At 49.6% G+C, this 20,913-nt stretch overlaps 7 protein-coding genes across 7 annotated transcripts; 4 read left to right on the top strand and 3 right to left on the bottom strand.

Annotated features, from left to right (window-relative positions):
- Nucleotides 1–462: 462 nt before the first annotated feature.
- On the top strand, nt 463–1,395 carry HOO65_070478 (Acyl-protein thioesterase 1; the record flags this gene model as incomplete). The annotated part of the gene is made up of 4 exons (XM_071005132.1): nt 463–648; nt 795–809; nt 867–1,258; nt 1,317–1,395. The coding sequence occupies 4 exons, from the start codon at nt 463–465 to the stop codon at nt 1,393–1,395; spliced, it is 672 nt and encodes a 223-aa protein (XP_070857196.1).
- Nucleotides 1,396–2,460: 1,065 nt separating this feature from the next.
- Nucleotides 2,461–6,010, top strand: HOO65_070477 (Protein EFR3; the record flags this gene model as incomplete). Its single annotated transcript, XM_071004834.1, has 2 exons — nt 2,461–2,675; nt 2,749–6,010. The coding sequence occupies 2 exons, from the start codon at nt 2,461–2,463 to the stop codon at nt 6,008–6,010; spliced, it is 3,477 nt and encodes a 1,158-aa protein (XP_070857195.1).
- Nucleotides 6,011–7,911: 1,901 nt separating this feature from the next.
- HOO65_070476 (Protein ATP12, mitochondrial) lies at nt 7,912–9,106 on the top strand (the record flags this gene model as incomplete). The annotated part of the gene is made up of 2 exons (XM_071005069.1): nt 7,912–8,236; nt 8,391–9,106. The coding sequence occupies 2 exons, from the start codon at nt 7,912–7,914 to the stop codon at nt 9,104–9,106; spliced, it is 1,041 nt and encodes a 346-aa protein (XP_070857194.1).
- A 1,885-nt stretch (nt 9,107–10,991) lies between these two features.
- On the top strand, nt 10,992–12,324 carry HOO65_070475 (putative aspartate-semialdehyde dehydrogenase; the record flags this gene model as incomplete). The annotated part of the gene is made up of 4 exons (XM_071005048.1): nt 10,992–11,019; nt 11,126–11,380; nt 11,449–12,183; nt 12,257–12,324. 4 exons carry the CDS (start codon nt 10,992–10,994, stop codon nt 12,322–12,324), a joined length of 1,086 nt encoding a protein of 361 aa, XP_070857193.1.
- A 294-nt stretch (nt 12,325–12,618) lies between these two features.
- Nucleotides 12,619–14,334, bottom strand: HOO65_070474 (Homoserine O-acetyltransferase; the record flags this gene model as incomplete). The annotated part of the gene is made up of 1 exon (XM_071001341.1): nt 12,619–14,334. One exon carries the CDS (start codon nt 14,332–14,334, stop codon nt 12,619–12,621), a length of 1,716 nt encoding a protein of 571 aa, XP_070857192.1.
- Nucleotides 14,335–15,077: 743 nt separating this feature from the next.
- Nucleotides 15,078–18,686, bottom strand: HOO65_070473 (ADP-ribose pyrophosphatase; the record flags this gene model as incomplete). Its single annotated transcript, XM_071004833.1, has 7 exons — nt 15,078–15,758; nt 15,926–16,211; nt 16,950–17,103; nt 17,880–18,086; nt 18,155–18,453; nt 18,530–18,564; nt 18,645–18,686. 7 exons carry the CDS (start codon nt 18,684–18,686, stop codon nt 15,078–15,080), a joined length of 1,704 nt encoding a protein of 567 aa, XP_070857191.1.
- Nucleotides 18,687–19,321: 635 nt separating this feature from the next.
- HOO65_070472 (Negative cofactor 2 complex subunit beta) lies at nt 19,322–20,110 on the bottom strand (the record flags this gene model as incomplete). Its single annotated transcript, XM_071005159.1, has 2 exons — nt 19,322–19,803; nt 20,089–20,110. The coding sequence occupies 2 exons, from the start codon at nt 20,108–20,110 to the stop codon at nt 19,322–19,324; spliced, it is 504 nt and encodes a 167-aa protein (XP_070857190.1).
- Between the last annotated feature and the right edge of the window lie 803 nt (nt 20,111–20,913).

Here is a 20,913-nt window from a genome sequence, read left to right as displayed (position 1 = left end):
TTCCCAAGCCGTGTGTAAAGAGGCTCAACGTGACGTGACGAATCTACTTCGTGGGTGCCACGAAGGTGAGTAACGAGGAGAACAAGCCGAGCCAATGATAGAGTTAGAATAATAGTGGTTATACAGTGCATAATACCTGCGTCCACTAAACTGTCGTACAGACAAGATGAAACTCTACTTGTATTACACAAACGGGGGTTAAGGGTATGCAAATAAACAAATATGCATGTAAGCATGTTTAGCGCTTTATTGAAGCTGACTGGCGTCATCAGATGTGGAGTGTGGGGAAGCCTTGGTGGGACAAGGCCGGGTAGGAAAAGGGAAGGTAGGGTTAAAGCTAGGTTTTTTTGGCTTTACTCTACTATAAATATACGGGAATCCCTCTCTACAAAGACACCAGATAAGGGCCCTACGAATACACTGGCAGATCTTACGGATAAAACTATAATACAGCGCTATACAATGGCCCACCCCGCTCCTCTCACTGTCCCCGCCGTTGGCAAACACACGGCTACCATCATTTTCGCTCACGGGCTGGGTGATACATGTGCTGGCTGGATCGATGTAGTGCGCAACTGGCGGCTACGCAGCAAGTTGAACCAGGTTAAATTTGTGCTGCCCAATGCACCCACGATCCCGGTGACTTGTGTAAGTTAAAATCTATTTTACAGAAGAAAAGAAAGAGGGAATGTCGACAGCTAACGAGATGGCGAATGGCGTTGCCTGAGGATAGAACTTTGGTCATCGCATGCCAGGATGGTTTGACATTGTAAGTTCAACTGAATGGACACTAGAGAGCTTTGCTCTGCGTACGCACGCAATGATCCAACTAATTGAGCTAACCTAGAGGTATACCCGAACCATAGGAAAGCCTCAACGGCACGATGGAGTCTCTGCTTAAGAACGAAGATGAGAAGGGCATACTCGAGACACGTAGCTACCTCTCAGGCCTGATTAAAGCCGAAATCGAGGCTGGGATTGCGCCCGAGCGAATCATTCTTGGTGGCTTCTCACAGGGCGGTGCTGTAGCGCTGCTCACTGGTCTGACGGGGGAGCACAAGCTGGGTGGCATTGTCGCATTGTCATGCTGGCTGGTGCTCAGTGGCAAGTTCAAGGAGTTGTTAAAGGATGAGCTTGCCGATACGCCGATCTTCATGGCGCATGGTAACGAGGACCCGCTGGTTATCCCGCAATTCAACGACATGTCTCGTCAGAAGTTGCAGGAGCTGGGCGTTAAGCTGGATTACCACTCATACCCGTAAGTTTGTTTTTGGGGGAGTTAAGACATAAGAGGAGTCATGCTAACGTTGTGTCAGGATGGGCCACACGGCTTGCGTAGAGGAGATCGAGGAGGTTAGTCAGTTTATGGAAAAGCGGCTTCCTATGCTTGAGTAAGGGGAGAGGCAGATAATAAGGGGGTTTATAGAAAAAATAGGGTTAGTCTATTAACTAGTAACGAAAGGAAGAGAGGATCGAAGAAGTACACGAAGAACATGAAGTAGAGAAAGCTATGCCCTTTGACTGAGAAGGAAGCTGTTGTAGTGACGCCTAATAAAGTGAAGACGAAGCTTAAAGCTTGGTGGCTGAATGGTTTCCCCTGAGATTTTGGGGGTGGGGGTTTGGCTTGGTTGGTGCTTTTTGTGGTAGCCTAATGGGAGCTGGGTATGCACAACCTTAAGTTGTGTGATTATGAGGCGGGGGAGGGGGAGTTAGAAGTGCGTGTTGGTTGCTGTATTACTCTGTCTTGATGTGTATACATTTTTCTGTATTCAAGTAGCTTGGGCTTGTATACTATACATTGGATGTGATTGTCCTTGTCCTTGTGGTTATCTGTGTCTTGTCAAGTACATACTCGAATACTTCCTCCATCTTCCTTCCTTTTTCGTCGGCTTCCCGGAACGTCGACAAACTGCAATTGCAGAACAAACGATGGGCTCCTTCCTTTATGATTTCAAAGATTAAACAAGTAGAGTTAGGTACCTATTAATTCGTATTTCATTTTCCTTTTCCTTCCCTTCTTTTTCTGTTCTTTTTTTTTTTTTTTGCTTTTTCCGTCCTTCCATAGTTTCCGCATAGTATTGTTTTATTATTGACCTCATTTTCCTTAGTTATATTTTTATTCCTCCTGTTGCATTTCTCTTTACGATTGGAAGCTTCCTTGTCTGAAGACACTTTGGTCCTTTCTAGTTTTCATGGTCCTTCGCTCTTTCCCTGTTTCGCTTTAAAGCTCAGCCTCAGCCTTGTCTACGCCTACCTAAGCTCGATCTTTCCTTATTCGCCTCGTTCCCTTTATCTTTAACTAGCTTTGCTTTTGTTTTCTATTCAGCCTTCTCAATCGTCAGCCTCGCGACTTCACTATCGCTGTGATCACCTTAGCTCATTCGCCAATTTCATCGCCATAAATCGCTATTTTTCTTTGGCCGGCTTCGCCTCCTTTCTCTCTCGCGCGTTGCCCTCAACATGGAGGCCATCAAGCGCAAGTGCCGCCCTAAACATCAAGTTCTTGTGCTCCGATGCTATCCACGTACCACCAAAGGGGCCGTTGACATTAAGCCCAATTCTAGCGAGCTCAGCTATTTGCTTTTCTACGCCACCTCTCGCCGTTCTAAGATCCAGAAGATTGGCGCGTTTCTGGAGAAGCGCACAGCTCACGATGTGTGGCGTCAGCGCGTAGGGTGAGGCTGCCTGCTACCTCTGTTCCCTTTGTCTCTCTCCCATTGCTAATGCCTTTCCGTGCTCCTTTAATAGTAACGTGCAAGTCACACTCCAAATCCTCGCTGCTATCATCGAGAAATCACCTAAAGACTTACCGCTCATTGCCCCATGCGTCCTCCGCGTTCTCGATCTCATCCTCGATTCGAAGGACATTGTCATGACCGAGTCGTCAATACCGACATTTCAGACCTTTTGTGCTCATCACGATGCCATTTCTCTCTTCGCCGACCAGGCTTACATTGATCAATATGTCAGTGTTGTCAACAAGTACACAACTCTAGCCTCTTCTCAGGCTGATTTTCCAGGCGCCAGTGTACCTGTTATCATGAGATGGAGACATGTAGGGCTAGATGCTATCATGTGCTTGGCTTCATCTGATGTGTTGTCCTCTCCAGTCAGCCGTCAGCTGGAAGCAACTGTCCCAATAATCCTTGAGAACATCTGGACCGACAACGACGAATTCATTGATGTATTGGTTTCTCGCCTGGGCATGGAGGAAAAAGAAGACCCCGAAAAGCTTGGCCGCCGTCGTTCTAGCGCTGGCACTATCCGTACAAGTGAGGCTAATCAAGCCGAGCCGAATCCAGTGGTTGCTGCCGGAACGGCTGTTGATGTGGACAAGTTAGCCGAAGAAGACATTGGGGTCTTGGCTATGCAATGTCTGAAGCAAATATACGTTGTGCCAAATCGCCTGCAAATTAGCACCGCTACTAAAGCATTATTCAAATTCATCGACTCAAGAGTAAGCCGTGGCGATACTGTCGTCGTTACAAACGACTATAAAACACCATCTAAAGATGGCGGTTGGGCCATCCGCATATTTGACTTGATTGCTCGATGGGCTACAGTACAGGATCGCTATGTTATTGTCGTCACAGCCATGGACACGCTGTCACGCGAGTCCCTCAGGCATGACAACCTGACACAGAATTTTATACTAGTGAGCATGATTGCATCACTGCTGCGGTCAGACATCAATCTCATTGGTCTGAGTGTGATGGATGTTCTGGTTGGCCTGATGCAGTATATGAAGAAGATTGCGCGTCTTCCCGACGACTTCGAGACTTCGTCAATTACCGACGCTACTGCCAAAACCATAGCTCAGAAAAAAATGGAGCTTTTGGCCAAAGTGCAGATGTGTATTGGTGGTTTAGCTACTCACATTTACTATGCCGATCAAATCTCTGACATGATTCTGGCCATGCTGATCCGTCTGAGGTCCGCCCGCTCTGGGAGCTTCAACGCATCGCCTCACGGCGAAAATGAAACCGACGATTCGCCTGAAAACGCAACTTCTGTTGCTACAACTAAACAATTAGGCACCACGGACTCCCCAGATCCTTCCCCAATTGTCGAAACGTACTTTGTGTCCAACCAGGGCCGGATTGCTGCCCTCAAGGCCATCAAAGAGGTTCTGCTAATAGCTAACCCGCAGACTCGCACAACGAGCAATAAGACTCTCAGTCGAAACAAAGTCTCAATCCAGGTTTGGGAAGGAACTCACTGGCTGCTGAGGGACCCTGATGGCCAGGTGCGCAAAGCTTATGTCGACGCCTTTAGCGTATGGCTTGACCGCGAAACAGCTAGCGTCGACTCGCGTGCTCATGATGACTTCCTGTGGCAGCGCAACTTGCTGACCAAGTCACGAGACGCTCAGGGAAATAATCATACTCAGAACAGCCGTAGGGCCGTCTCGGTCGGTGTATCGCGTGACCCAGTTCCTACTACTGCTGTCTCTCGGTTTCTGCAGCTCATCCATCTTGCTGCCTATGACAATGCCCTGCAGTATGTGGACTTTGAGACTGACTTTTTGCTTTTGCACGTCTTGCTTAGCAAAATGGCATTGCGTCTTGGCGTCAATGCCGTCCGCTTTGGCCTTGCTATGATTTTCCGCTTGCAGGAAGATATTCTTGAGGTTGATGCGCCAATTCACAAAGTGCGCATAGGGTGTCTATGCCATGGCTATTTCTGGGCTGTCAAGGACAAATTTGTCCTTGACGGTTCCATGGTAGGCCAGGCCATTGCTAATGAGGTTTCCCGGCGCCGCAGCAAGCACTTCTGGATCGAGGGGCTTAATGTGCCCCCTCCACCCGTAGAGCTCTGCGGCACTCCTGGACTGCCTCGCCCACAACCACGGATGCCAATCCAGGAAATTGAATCCGAGGCTTTGCTTCCTTTTGACGATCGCCTGACTCTAGTTGATGCTATTGCTAGTAGCTATCAGGCGACAGGGGCTGCTCCGTCTAGCCCTACGACTTCTACTAGTGGCGAATTCTTTTTGCCCGTAGCTAAAATGCCTGTATCCGAGAACAGTGATGACACTGCCCTGCCTGATTCGTTTCGTGAGCAGCTTCTTAGTGATTGGACTCGGGAAACTACTTTGCTAGGTGTACAATCTGCTAGCACTAGCGCTTCTGTCAACGGATCTCGTACAGCTGGCTCTGCCCGGCATCGCGTTGTCATCAATGGAGGCGCTCATAACCCACCGTCTCCCCGTGGTAGCCACTATGCCAACAGCCGGCCCATATCTAGTAACGGTGGTTTGATGCCTATGCAAAAGCAGAGGAAGAACAGTGTTCGGAGCACATCTCGTGCGCCTTCAGCCTCTAGTCGTGGCTATGTCGCGTCTGTAGATCAGCTCAAACAGGTGCTCTCAGGCCAACCTGTGACTGTCTCGCGAGCACCACGTGGTGATTCTGATGATGAGTCTGAGAGCATGATTAGCTTCGAGGTCACGCCTTCGGAAAACAGTTTCAACCCCTTGGGATTTTCCCACATGATGGACAACAGTGATGCACATATGTCTAAAACTAGCCTCTCCATGGCCCGTCCCGGCTCACGTGGATCTAAAGGCTCACGTGGCTCTGGCACCGCCCCACCGCTAACCATGAACCCCACCCGGCCTACTAGCTCGTCGCGCAGTATTGATGAGGCTTCAGATCCCGAGCGGCCTGAACGCAGCGAAGTCCCACCCGTCCCCCCGCTGCCCAAGTTAACAACTACGTTTACCCCACCGCAGTCCACAACTGCCACTCACCGCGGCCATGGCCATAACCATGCTGATTCAGATGCTAGTATCCTTCGAACTGCGTCATTAAGCAGCCACAAGGGTGGTAGTGGTGGCGTGACTCGTAGGGCACCGCGTAGTCGCAATGGCACGATAAACACCGATAGCTTCTATGGCGGAAACTCCGATGCTGCAGCAGGCTCGATGAACCTGCAGGATTTGCTAAGCCATATCGATAGTCGTACGGGCGAACTAAGCTTGAGTGGCGTCACGAGGCCGCCGTACTGAGGTGAGGAGAAACCGGGAGGGGCGTGGGACGCTTGGCTTCGCGTCCGCTCTGATGGCTTTTTTTTTGTTTTCCTGCCTGGTCAAGCCTTTTTAGGCTGGGTATTTTCTATGGAGCCTTGCCAGCCCGCTCTCCCTTTGTTGCGTTTGTTTTTTGGTTGCTTGAATTTTGCCGGGCGTTGTTGGAGCTTTCTCCCCTTCTCTTATCCATTCTATTCTTGGCTGTTCCTTTGTTATTGGCATTTGCAGATTTCCTTTCCTTTATTTCTCTCTTTATTTTGATATCTCCATAGACGTGGCGGAGCGACTTTGCTGTTTAGGTACGATCTTGGCTTGTACTTTTTTTTCCTCTATTTTCTTTTGCTTGCTTAGGATTTTTACCTTTCGTCCTCACATATCTTATGTACTACACAGATATTCAACGTTGTCGTAGTTTTTACTTATTTCCCTCTCACGTAATGTTATGCAACTAAATAGTACATGATTCTATCTAAGCCATGTTAGCTACATATAACCGACCAAAAGAGTCTGCAGACATACTCTGGAAGTCACATCCTAGTTCTTGAATCTTTTGTATTTGATACTAGTCGCTGAACATTGCGCAAGACTACATACAGCTGGTGCTACCACTTTATTGCGGCCCTGAAGGATCTGCAGGCATGTGCCAGAAGCCACATACCAGATCTTGGCTGTCATTTTATGAGGCTCGGTATAAATTGCTATCCTCATTTTAAAACGCCACTGATTTCACAAGATTTCCATGCCCTCCAAGGATTTGCCAACAAGCATTCTAATTTGCCTCATCCTTTGGCCTCAGCTCAACTTAATCTAGGTTGCTAGGCTAAGTTGTTGGGTTATCAAGCTTTTGGCGAGGAGAACTAATACACAAGCTTCCGGCCGGTCAACCTTAACAAGTCGTCTATTCGAGAGAAAGAATCATCTGCCATCTTCCTCGTGTCTCGAGGTTTCTCTAGCGCTCTCCCTGGACGTTGTTGAATTTTGTTTCTCGAGTCTTCTATTTTGCCCAACGGTCACTTGCCCCAAAATCTTTAACTGCCCTACGTATTTTGTCCCAGCAGAGGTACTGTGCAGAAGACTGATAGTTATTGGCCATTGAATGTATCTTTCTTTGAAAAGGGAAACAGATCATTTTCACCCATAATCCCATCTAACACTGAACCATGAACATGATCAGTCCAGAAGATATAACGATATTTGGTAGCAGCCGATGCTAGTATTAATGGCTAACTTGGATTATGGGGTATCAAAGCAACTCCCAATCGCCAATGCCATGCTTTGGTCTAGTGATCGTACAAAGATCATCCGATGTTGGTATAGGATGACAGAAAGCAAAACCTTGTCTCAGGACATATTCAGCAAGTAATATGTGATAACAGACGTTTTAGTAGGTAGCACTTCAAATTGGCGCCTTAAATAATAGGCAGGAAGCTGCTACATAAACCCTAGGGAGTCCTGTAGTAGTTGTTGGTCATGGACAGTTAGATGTTGGGGGTCGTCTAGTTGTTTTTGCTGGTACCTTGTGGTGTGACGTATGTATAATTCCAAGGGGCAATTCAAGGACCCTTTCTAAAGTATAGAGCACTTGCGACATTTGGCATCACTAATACAAGTGTTTTTTGAGAGAATAAGAATGTCGTAGTTGATAACTACGTTATGTATCACAAACGTTATCATCGTCCCACCTTTAGCCCCACCCCGGCATTACTGAAAAAAGTCCAGGCGCTACATAGCAAGACCCACCAAAGACCTTTCTCTTCCTGGCTTCTTTTTTCTTAGCAAACAGCACGTCTTTGTCTCGTTTCCCAATTCTGAGTTTTCTTTGACAACGCATCTCTTCTTTTTTTTTTAGTTACCTCGCACGACTCGAAGGGAAGGTAGTAAGGATGCCTGCTCTCTTTGTTCCTTCGCTAGCGCGGAGTGCACTGTCACGCACTTTGGGGCGTCCCCGCACCGCTGCTAGCTCCGCTACCGCTCTGCTGCATACAACCAGCACCCCCAGTGCTAACGTCTCGCCGCTAATTGGCACCGGCCCGCCGCCAGAGCCACCTGTGCCTTCACCGGAAGCCGTCTCGGCGCAGTCTCGCGTAGCCCGGCGGCGCAGGCAGGCGGAAATGCTGCGCGCGGCGCGCACGTTCCGTGATGGCTCGGACAAGATAAAGACAGTGCGGAAACGGTTCTGGGAGCATACAAGCGTCAAGGAGGTTGATGGTTAGTTTGGCTTCTCCCAGATGCAAGAGAGATACCGAGGGTTACTGACGGCGAAGCTGGCTCATTACTAACGTTTCCTTTCCCCCTCCCGTAGGCCTTCTTCAAGTATTTCTCGACGCCCGTCCGCTGCGCCACCCAACAACCAAAGAAATAGTTCGTCTTCCTCGCACTAAGCATGCTCTTGCTACCGCCCTCGCCATCGAATGGGACCAGCTGTCCAGCGCCCAGGACACTACCAAAGCACACCTTCTGCCGCTTACCAGCCTCGTCTGCCGTGCCCTTGACATCGCCGCCGACGACGCCCGTGCCACGCCGACCATCCGCCCCACCGCCTTGCCGCTACTCCTGCGCTACCTTGATACAGACTCAGTGCTATGCTGGGCACCGGAGCCAGAGGCTGCATTACGTGAGCCCGGTGCATCACTCCGCGAGATGCAGCGTGAGGCAGCCGAGCCACTGGTTTCATGGCTGTCTCAGCGCGTCTGGCCAGGCGCTCGCATCGAGCCGGTGCTGGACTCTGACAGCATTATCCCGCGTCGGCAGGACACCGCAACGCGTGCGCTAGTTCAGCATTGGGCACAGGGCCTAGATGCGTGGGACTTTGCAGGGTTGGAACGTGCAATCATTTCGGGCAAGAGCTTTTTAGTAGCAGCACGATTAGTGAGCGAGTGGTCGTCTAGCGCAGGCGTTCTCCCAGATGGTGAGGTGCAGTCATTTACAGCAGACGAGGCTGCACGTGTAGCAAATATCGAGATTGACTGGCAGACCCAACGGTGGGGAGAGGTTGAGGATACCCATGATGTGGAGAAACAGGATATTCGCAGGCACTACGGGAGCGTTGTGTTGTTAGTGTCAGGCTCAAAGGAGTAGGGCAAGGCCGGCCAAAGTGACGAAAATGAGCAGTTGTATATTAGGGCTTTCCCCAATAATGGGGCTGTATAGTATAATTTGGCAAGTAAATCGCATCAATCAATTCCGTGGCCAATCCACAAACATGCTATGTCTTCCCATGCCTCTGTGACCGGCCCGGTCTAACCCCTCTTGTACAGTAGATGCATTTGCCGTGCATGCTGTGGCACCTGTGCAAGCTTCTCTGCATCTGCTTACAGTTGAGGGGTTGAGAATCCACATGGTTTGTGTTGATATGCCGTGGCGTTGGGACTATGGCCGTATGCCGCTTCCCGTACAGATATAGATCTACCTTGCGCTCAAATCAGCGGTAAATCTCAGCCCCGTGTATGACAGCTATATTGCCATTCTGCAAGAACAGACCGAACACTTCTCTGTCTGCAGTGCAGGAATCGGCAAGGCAGGAGCGACTTGAGCCTCCAGGACATGTGGGAAAGTGAGCTAAGAGATGGGGTAGCCCTAGCTATACCTCGCTGATATTCAGTCACCCTCGAAGTATTCAAGATTTATTAACTTGTTAAATTCGACAAACTCTGCACGGCGAATAAAGGCGGTGCTCTTGTGCAGTTTTAGAAGAATTCAAGCTTGGATCTTGCACATAAGTAATGGCGACGACGTCCTGCCAGGGCTAGTCACGAACACATGCCCATTTATCGATATAAAGGCCGTAAGCCACATGATTGCCCGTGTACGTCCCGCTCTAATGCGTTTTAAGCCACGGAAGAGCATCACAAAGATACTAGCGATTGTGCGCATAAATTAGGGGTGTGCTTCGTAGTTAGGACCTTCGGGAGTATCGGGATCGGGGATTGTCAGCACCCGTCGTTTAGAGTGGTGTCTAGAGCTACTAATCAAGGAAGCAAAAGCAAAGAAGGACAAAAGCCCGGGGAGAACCCAAGGCGATAAAGACGATATATAGCATATCCTAAACCGTAACTAATCAAGGGTCAGTGAAGACGACAAAGGCCAAGGGGAGAAAAGGCACCGGGCGGCACGAAGAAATAAAAACCGGAAGGGAAAGGAGGGCAGGGCGAGAACAACCCCGCTTCATTACTATAGGAAAGAAGTGAAAACTCATTTTGAGTCTATTCCGTCTCCGCCCCATTCCCACCAAGCCAACTCTCATCGCTGTCGCGGGCAGTCGCAGCAGGCTAGTTTCCTTCTGTAATAGAACTGTCAAAGCATCACACATCATTGGCCGAGATATGGAAAGGAGAAAGAGTTGTCTCGTCGTATACGTGGAAGCTAAAGCTAAGAACCGAATGGCTTTCACGCATGCTCATAACCATGACTGTGATCCAAGGCTGCTTCACGCTCTTTCCATATACACCACTACTACAGGGTAGCACACATGCTGTCCTATATTTTTATTAAGTGAATCCTCCCAATGTCCTTGGATGAAGCTACACTAAAATCAACTCCTCAGAACATCATAACCCCTGTCTCAAAACCCTAATAATCTACCTACTCAAATGACTCAGCGACCATGCCATCACCGCACCGGTCCACAATCTTCCGATTAGCGGACCCTCTTCAGAGAAATTATGGGATGATAGTACGATTTAGTAGACGACCTGGTGCATTTCTAGGCGGGCCTATGCTCTATGCTATAGCGGAGGGCTTTTAGCCTTCTACAGTCCTCTGCAGGCCCTCTATAACTTTTGGCCCTCTGAAAAGCTAGGACCCGGCCACGCTTTCGGTGGGCTGTTTAGCTGGGGATTGAGTCACTTCAACTTGAACTGCAAATAGGGCCGTTTTGCTTCCTTTTTATTTCCTTTCTCTCTCCTCCTTGCTCTCACTGTCGCTAATCAACAGCATTCAACCCGCATTCACACAACCAAACACAATGTCACAATACCCTGTCAAGACGTGCGGTAAGTCTGGCGCAATTAAATACACTGTCTAAACCCCACCTCCGCATCTCTTCCCTTACTCTCACTCCGGCGCGTTCCCCTCCCATACTAACTACCTGCTCTTCAGGCGTCCTCGGCTGCACTGGCTCGGTTGGCCAGCGTTTTATTCTGCTTCTGCAGCAGCACCCCTTCCTCAAGCTGCAGGCTGTCGGAGCCTCTCCCAATTCGGCCGGCAAGAAGTACAAGGATGCCGTGCGCTGGAAGCAGGCTTCGCCAATTGGCCCGGTTGGTGATCTTGTAGTACGAACATGCAAGGCGTCAGAGTTTTCCGACTGCGATATTGTGTTTTCCGGCCTGAATTCTGATGTGGCCGGCGAAGTTGGTGAGTTTTGCCCTCTCCTTGATAGTCTCGGTCTTCCGCCCTCCTAACTAGTCTCTTCCCTTCTGTAGAGGCCGAGTTCCGTGACGCCAATATCGCCGTCTTCTCCAACGCCAAGAACTACCGCCGCGATCCCATTGTTCCCCTCGTCGTCCCCACCGTCAACCTGTCGCATCTAGAGCTCATCAAGCACCAGCGCAAGGTCCACAACCTAGACAAGGGCTTCCTGGTGTGCAACTCCAACTGTGCCGTCATCGGACTCGTTATTCCCTTTGCTGCGCTACAGGCTGCCTTTGGCCCAGTCGATACCGTCTCCGTCGTGACCATGCAGGCTGTCTCGGGTGCAGGCTACCCCGGTGTTTCGTCCATGGACATGATTGACAACGTTGTGCCTTTCATCTCGGGCGAGGAGGATAAGCTAGAGACCGAGGCACGCAAGATTCTCGGCTCGCTGAACGCCGATGCCACCGCCTTTGAGACCCAGGCTAGCCTGCGTGTCTCTGCCGCCTGCAACCGTGTGCCCGTGCTCGATGGCCACACCGCCTGTGTCTCACTGCGCTTCGCCCAGCGGCCGCCGCCGTCGGCCGAGCAAGTCAAAGAGGCTATGCGCAAATACGTTAGCGATGCCTCTACTTTCGGCTGCCCGTCAGCCCCTGAGCAAGCCATTGTCGTCTTTGATGAGGAGGACCGGCCGCAGCCGCGCCTGGACCGCAACCTCTCAAATGGTTACGGCATCAGCGTTGGCCGTGTGCGTGAGGATGACAGTGGCATCTTTGACATCAAGTTTGTTGCGCTCAGCCACAACAGTAAGTATAAATGATTACATCACAAAAGCTTAGATCTACCAAAAAGAAAATGCCTGCTAACCTTTGCTTACAGCTGTCATTGGCGCTGCCGGCTCGTCTATCCTCAACGCCGAAGCTGCCGTCATCAAGGGCTACGTGTAAAAGGCCTAATAGATGGGTAGACAGAGATAAAAGGAGAAAAGGCAAAAAAGGCAAAAAAGATACCATCTGCATGCCAACATGTACAACAAACGATATCCCAGTATTATATAGCCTAGCTCAGTTATATTACAAGAAAGAAGAACACGGGAAAACCGTGCCCCAATGTTTTTCAAAGGACAAAACTCCTGAGCGCTAATGTAGACAAAAAGAAAATCCGCAAGACTACGTGACGGGCGCAGAGAGACAAACACATGTGCTTCAAAGCTGACACGTGATAAACCTTTCGCTTTATCTTCAGCCTAAGAACTTACGCAGGTTCTCTCCAATATTCTTCAAGTCCAGCAAAAATGTGTCGTGGCCAAACATGCTCATCTCCTGCGTCAGCTCAAAATGTGCGACCTGGGTATTTCCCGCCAGTTCTAGCGCATCTGCAATCTCCTTCTGCTGCCACGCCGGAAATAAGATATCACTTGCTGCACCCATCACTAGTGTCGGCGTATTCTTCATCATCACTAGGCCCTTGACTAGATCCTCGGGAGGCCCGCCATTGCGGCTACTACTGCTTGCAGAAGAAACAACTGGTGATGCAGGTGGCGGCTGCTCCGTGTACGGACTATCCGGCAGAGTCAGCCCACATGATGCACCATCGATAGGAAGCGCCTCGCCAGCCTCCAAAAGCCGTTGGCGCTCGGCACGGCGGGTCTCTGAAACCTTGCGGTACTCAGCACCCAAGTCAAACAAGTCCATGGCCTTGCTCACATACAACAAGCTATTAGGGTCATAGGTCAGACAAAACTTCTCACCAGCATGGTCTAGATATGTCTCAATGAGGAAGTCAGGGCAAAGCGCGGGGGGCTTCTGCGGGTCTGCGCGACGCCGACCAAATCGCTGTTCCCACTCGGGTCCAGAGCGGTATGTAACGGTGGCAATCTCGCGGGCCAGCTTCATGCCGGCATGCGGGGGCACGCGGCCATAGTAGAACCCGCGGTTCCAATTCGGGTCCATCATGAGTACCTGGCGCTGAGTGTGGCGCATGGCGATGCTATAGGGATGCGAGCGAGCACAGCCGCTAATGCTGACCACACGCCCGACGCGGTCAGGGAAAAGCACACCGGCAGCCAGGCTCTGCATACCACCCATGCTAGAGCCAACGCTAGCATACAGCGTGGCGATGTCTAGATGGTCGAGTAGCCGAAACTGTGCGCGCACCATGTCCTGAAGCGTCAGGATAGGAAATCTCGTAGCATAGCGCGCACCGTCAGCAGGGTCAATGCTAGACGGGCCAGTAGAGCCAAAGCAGCCACCGATGACGTTAGTGCAAATGACAAAGTACTTTTCAGTGTCAAGCGCACAGCCAGGACCAATGAACTTTTCCCACCAACCAGGCTGTTCGTTTTCGGGGGTCGAATGGGCGTGGGACGAGGCTGAAAGGCCAGTGTGCAACAGAATAGCATTGCTACGGTCATCGTTTAATGTGCCCCATGTCTCATAAGCAATGTCGAACTCGGGCAGCACGCCTCCCCAATCAAGCAGGAGAGCATTGGAGCTGTGGAAAGTTTGTGTAGCTCCAACCGTGTACGACGGCTCGGGACCGGAATTATCAGCTGTCTTGGCTTCTAGCGTCGCGGATCGCGACTCGAGCTTGTCAAGGCAAGGGAACGCCATGGCAGGGTTGGACGCAGGAGTGGAAGCAGGCACGTGAGCAGAGCCAGAAATTGTAGGCGACTGACGGGTCACTGGAGGCGAGACTTCGGGTGAGGACCGGGAAGTAGTCGCCGTGCATGCGCTACGAGAGAAACCCAGCTGTATATGTGCAAGCGGCCGAACGGCTGGATGGTAGACTGCTGTGATCGAAGGCGCCAACGCAGGGTACTTCGAGATGGTGGTCGTAGAGACACATCGAGCTTTAGACCGTCTTATAAATCCAGGAAAAGCCGACTTGCGAAGATCAAGCTGTGTGAGCCGGCTTGCCAGAGCGCCCAGAGGCACAGGTTGTCGCTGAAGACTCATGGTAGAAGTTTTGTTAGCAAAATTATGTAAGAAGCAAGAATATGAGCCAAGAAAGAGCTTTCCCAAGAGCCTCGAGCATGTAGGAGAAAACAACAGAGATGGGAAGTCAATTTTATAAACTACACCAGTTCAGCAGCTTCGTCCTCAGTAGCTTCACTGGCCTCGCTCGTATATATTACTGGCATATTGTTTTCCAAGTATCTCAAGGTTATTAAAGCTGTTTACAACGGAGTAACTGCTAACTAGCGATGACGTGATCAGGGAGGGACAGCCTAAGTAGAAGGTGTGCGACTTGTTGTACTACTGTACTATTCTCATCACGTGACATGTACATTAGTGCTAGTGTCACGTGCATCTACGTGTGGTGGCATCCCTGTACTATTTTGTATTAGCTAACTTCTGGTCTCTAATCGCCACCCAGCACACAGCGGGGTAGAATCCCCAACAAGCAGCATCCATCGTCAAATTCCTTTGGGAAGCTAATGGATGCGATATAGCGCTTGCTAGAATAATGCGATGTAAATCGCTCGCAGATAAGTATACTATGAAGTAGTGGAAGAGCTTTGCTGTAGAACCTTAGGGAGCCTAGGCATCGATTTCTCTAACAGCGACAAGGGTCGGTCCCACGCTAAATCATGAAACCTCACTTAGGGCCAACTGAATAGCAACAGAGATTCAGAACACGTAAAACAGTACACGAAAACATTCAGTGCGACATCTTCTCGCCCAAGCCTTCTCACCTCTTAATAAGCCCAGTGCACATCCAACGTAACGCTCTCCACTTCGTTTCTCCATCCTGGAAACCTCGCCTTAGCCCATATTGTGATGATATCGCCAACCTGTAAATTACGTACAAACTCACCCGAAGGAGTCGTTGGGCTCCGGCCCTGTTTCCGGAACTCTGTGTCCGCACGCCCTTGGTCCAGCTCGATACTATCGTCCCAGCGCCACTCCACACAGTGCTGGGCCGTGATCGAGTCTGCCTGTCTGTTTAGTTGAATTAAATATTGGTCACGGTGGTAGTCCATGTCCAGCTTTCTATCGCCGTCTTTGGCCTGTGACCTAGGAATCACAGTCCGCGCCTTCGATAGATCCGGCATGTTTGTCTTTTCCTCGTGCTGAACGAAACGCTCTAGCCCAACTTCAAACCAGGTCCATGAGTTATTGTAAACGTTAGTCGGATCCCTCCCCTCACTTGCCCAGCCCTGGTCGTGGCTCCAGATGGTGAACACTAGCTTTCGCACAGGGTAAGTGAGTCCTGGCATCGTATCGCCCAAGCATTCAGCAAACGAAGCACCGCTGCAAAGCTTCTCATTGGGCGCCGCAGGCGTAGCGGGTGTGCGGTCAACTGGTTGGTGTTCTTGGAAGGCCTGTGAGCCCGGCCCGTCGTGGCCCGCACATCTGCCAATGATGTCGCTGCGAAGCTGTCGAAAAACGAGGGTTAGATCACCTTTGATGTAGAGGGGTAGTATGTAGAGCGGCAGGGTCATAGGAGGATCCACTGGCCACTCATGAACCAAGGCTCAAAGAACCAGAGGCTTCCCACCAAAAGAGCGAGAGGGGAACGAAAGAAGAGCAGCTTATTCCTTACCGCCAATAAGTTTCCACTAGAATGAAAAGAATTATCACGACGTTCCCGGATGGCTTGTGCAACGGAGCATGACTGGGTCATTTGTGTTCGTGAGCAAACCCAGTACTCAGCCATGTCCAAAATTAAATCAACAAGCTCTACCGGCAGTCTTAGCTTACCGCTGAGGATGGCGCGAAGCTCCAAAACATCTCGGATAGTGGTTTGACGCTGCGCCAAGGCAGTTGTAGGGTCAGGCTTGTCATTGCCGCTAGAAATCAACATCTTTCTCAGCTTGGACTTTTTGAGACTGAGAACGCGCAGAAATTTAGTGTAGAGGCTTATGTTGGGTATTTATGAGTATCAATAATAAATATCGAGAGAAAGTGCCTGCGTTGTTGTTCAGCCCGCTGCTGTTGGGGTCTAGTTTGCTCACAGCTTTAGCCTGTAATATCTTGCCGGATTCGTTAAGGACCCGCACTAACTACATATTGAGTTGTTCCATCCCCACAACATCAACTTGCTACATGCCGCGGCCCAACAGGTGCACTTTGAGCCCTTCCCCCTCGAAGCATCAGGAGGTATCTCTATAATACGTCAGATACGCTTGCAACAGCAAAAGATATTGGAAACCAAATTGCAGCTGTGAGGCGAGATTCACACCAAGGACAGAGCAGCATATAAGCCCTCATCGACCAATCTAACAGAGAAGGCTTTAAAACAAAATCAACTTCAGCAACAGCTTATAGTAGAGCCATGGAAGTGCCCGACTTTCAAAACAGCTACTCAGCCGGTTACAAGTACGAAGCGTGAGTTGAGGTGTCATCAGATTGGCCATACAATGACTTCAAAGGCATGCCCTCTTAGATATTCAGAGCTATTAAATATATAATTTTCACTACATTATTTACCTCCATCCAGTGTATTTGCTACATGTACGTTGCTAGTAAGGGCCCAAAGGGGAGGGGAGCGAAAATAGAAATGGGGGGGAGCGGATGTAGGCGTCGCCACGGGGGGGAGCGCGTGTAGGCGTCGCCGTAGTGTGCACCTATAAATAGTGAACACTAGCTTCCGCACAGGATAAGTGAGCCATGGCATCGCATCGCCCAAGCATTCGGCGAACGAAGCACCGGTACAAAGCTTGTCATTAGGCGCCGCAGGTGGAGCAGGATCGTATTCAGACGGTTGGTACTCTTTAAAGCCTGTGAATCGGGTACGTCGTGTCCAACACATCTGCCAATGATGTCGCTGCGAAGCTGTCGAAAAACTAGGGTTAGATTAACTTTGATGCTGAAGGGTAGTATGTAGAATGGGGTAATAGGACGGTCCACTGGCCATTCACGGATCAAGGCCTAAAGAACCAGAGGCTTGCTGCCAAAAGAGGGGAAGAGGAAAGGAAGGAGATTTTATCCCTTACCACCAAAAGGTTCCCATGATCATCAAGAGGAAGACAATGTCTGCCCCAGGTAATCTCTTGAACGGTACGCGGCTTGGCCGTTTGTGTTCGTGAGCAGACCCAGTACTCAGCCATGTCCAAAATTAAATCAACAAGCTCCATCGGCACTCCTAGCTTTCTGCTGAGGACGGTGCGAAGCTTCACGACATCCTGGATGGTAGTTTGACGCTGCGGCGCGACAGTTGTAGGGTCAGGTGGGCGGGTGAGTACCAGTGGATATCAACATCTTTCTCAGTTTGGATGGTTTGAGGCTGAGAACGCGCAGAAATCCGGTGTAGCGACCCATCGATGTTAGGCCTTTTATACTTATATCAGTAACAAATATCGGCGAAGGATGTGCATTGTTGCCCAACCTGTTGGCATTAAAGCCGGGCTTGCTGACGGCTTCCTGTCATTGTTGCCTTGAGCCTTGCATATGGTTCTGTCTATTATCTAACCCTAAATTCTGTCTCCCCTCTCCTCTCTCCTGGCCACTGACTCTTCCTCTTCATGACAACTTAAAAGCTTTAGCCACTTCAATACCTTCTGCCAGCGTCCCAATGCGTGCATCTATGGCATAGCCTTCAGCCTCAAGTCTCTTGCACTCTGCAAAAAGAGTATTAAGTGGCACAAAAAACACCTCAATAAACTCTTCCTCCTCCAATTGCGGCTTAGGGTTCTGGTTCTCCGGAAGGGACATGTCAACGGTCATGTGGACGGTACGCAGATTAGTGTTGCAGAAGCCAGGATCTATATGAAGGTTAGCAAGACGAAATGCAACTCTGTTGGCGAGCTTGGTGCTAGTGTAATAAACTCACCGTTGAACATGATGGGGGAAACATCCTTCACTGTGCCGACGTAGCCTGTCTCCTCCCTGAGTTCACGCACAGCAGCCTGCTCAGCCGTCTCGCCGGCATCAATTAGGCCGGCGGGAATCTCAATGCATACACGCTCAACAGGGGGGCGGTACTGCTTCTGTAGCATTATTTCAGGGCCCGACTCGCGCTCAAGAATGGCCACGATACCAACGCCATCAATGTCACAGTCCTTGGGGCGCGTAGTGCGCTCCGCGGACTCCCAGGTGCGTTGAGTGCCGGTAGGGTCAAGATACGTACATCTAGAAGTGCATTGTTAGGAGGTGCGGGTCTCTACTACCTAAATGTTATTTTCTATCACCTGATATCGCAACTTACTTGACCAGTTTAGTCCACACCGCTTCACTTTCGGGCTACAGCAATATAAGCGTTAAAAAGACGAACAAGACACACAGAAACAGACATGAATAAGACGGTTATGGGGGCTTCTTACAAGCTTGGTGAAGGAAATGTGTTTCGAGTCAGAAGCAGACATTGTGATTAGCTGGTAGTATAATGGTGTGTAGACGTGGAGTATGGTATGGGGGGGGGTAAGACCTAGAGAAGCAGAGGAAATGAAGATTGCTAGTTATAAGAAGATCCAGAAAAGACAGATTAGGGGCGCTTTAGGCTTTAAGCTTTAAGCTCCAAGCTCTGGGCTTCTCTGAAGACCTTTAATTTGGGCCTTGTGAGTTCAGGCCAGGTTCGCTGGTTTTCTTGAGGAAAGAGAGTGGGGAAGGAGAGGGAAAAAAAAAAAGTAAAAAAAAAAAAAAAAAAAAGTAAAAGGGAAAAAAAGATGAATAAATAGAAGAAAAATGCAAGAAAACAAGAAGACAAGAAGACAAGAAATACATGTCTCATCAAAAGCTATCCTCAAACACATCTACCAGCTGTTAACTAGCGTTCACCGCTATTAAAAAGAACCAAAACAATCACTTCATGCATACCAACCGCTCTTTCTAGCCAACTCAGCTCCGTCGGCTTTCCGTGTACATGCATGTCATGCGCTATCACCACACACAAAGAAGACAAGGCATTCATGCAGTCGCATAGATATCGGAACACTTCTTAGTTTGTATTAGACTTCCCCCGTGTATAGACCCTTCTCTCCCAAAAGCTTGCCGTCAGGTATTATGTGTGTCGCGCAGCTGCCGCAGCAAACTGCTCTGCCTGCAGCCGCTCCAGCTCTTCCATAGAAAGACCGCTGGATGCAAGTTTGCTGCCCTTTTTTTCACGTCCCTGTGCAGCATTCATGTTAGCGAGTCCCCCTCGACCGGTTTCCAGCCACCTTCCATATCTCTCTAGCCGTGTCTCGGTGGCACTCACCTTCTGGACCTCCTTGTGCTCATTTGCCGCCTCCAGCACCGCAGGTACATAGTCCGAGAAACCTAGCTGTTCCAGTGCTTTGGTGATGTGGTCGCAAGCAATGGTTTTCTTAGCCTCCTTTTCCGAGATTTCGTTGGCCTCTGATGACACTAATGTGATGAACTCAACGCAACACTCAATCAACAGGTCACGAGTCTCCTTGGCAAACGACATGCCCGTTGATGGCGGCAAGATCTCCGACACGATCTTTTGCACCGTAGCTTTGGGCAGGCTGAGATCATCATTGTCTTTAAACCATGGTAAGCATGTTTACATTTCAGCATACAAAAACTTGTTTCTTTTCTCCTTCTCCCATTGTCCTTAGATCCTTTCACAATGCGGCCTCATCTTGCTGTACCAAGGTCAGTTGACGATGAATAGTACAAAAGACCAAGCAACAGCATAGCCTCAAATGAAGGCAGGGAAACCTATTCGGCATTTGCCTTTGTACGCCGGCTCCGGAGTCTTTCCGGAGAGCGATCGGGGGTTTGGAACAGGATTTCGGTGAGGTGGGGAATTAATATCATACGTACTACCAAATTCGTGGTCCGACATGACGAAAGGAAAGAGCTCGTCTCGGTGAGGCTGGCTCGTGACCCAGGAAAAAAAAAAGCAATACCAGAGTGAAATAAAAAAGCGAAAGAAAAAATAGAAGAGCGTGTCTGGCTTAATATAAACGAAGCCAACTAAAAAGTCCGTTTTTTGTTTACTTGGGTGTTTGTGCCTACTATATACTGAGCTTTCTGATAATGAATATCCGCCCAATCAATATGGAAAGACTTGTTGCAGAGCGATATGTGGTCACGTGATGATATTTGTATCACGTGATCCTTGGCGGGGTGTGAATATCTAAAAGAGTACCTCATATATTATTCAGTTGTTTTTAGCCAACTTCCTTTCTTATCCACGCACAATCTACGGCCCTCACACAATGAGATATGACTTGGCTAGACATTGTTTTAGGCGGAAATCACGTGTCCTCTTTGTAGTGAATTTTGCACAAGCCCATGTGCATATCCCACTTCTACAAGTATGACAGTCATGGAATTGGTGCTTTTACTTGTCAGTCATAGTCGACCACTAGATACTGCTCAAGCTGGCATTGTCTGCTATTGCTACCCATCTGCCGCGGAGTCCAAATTTGCATGCTTTGGCAGCTCTTGACATCGGCCATCGCTAAAACTTGTTCTTGCTGTACAAAAGACAAGCAATCACCAAGGTCTATGAGGACCATTTCCGAGTTGAAGTCTGACTAACTAGCTGTGTCTGTTGTGCCGGAGCTCTTCAATATTGCGGTGGCCGGGGTGTTACAAATCATTGAGCAGCGCTCTAGCCATGTAGTCTAAGACCCCAACTCT

The sequence above is a fragment of the Ceratocystis lukuohia genome (genome assembly GCF_044167205.1).
Source record: "Ceratocystis lukuohia strain C4212 chromosome Unknown Supercontig7_pilon, whole genome shotgun sequence".
Taxonomy (NCBI): Eukaryota; Fungi; Ascomycota; class Sordariomycetes; order Microascales; family Ceratocystidaceae; genus Ceratocystis; species Ceratocystis lukuohia.
Note: the sequence above shows the minus strand (reverse complement) of the source record. Positions and strands in the feature narration are given on the sequence as shown.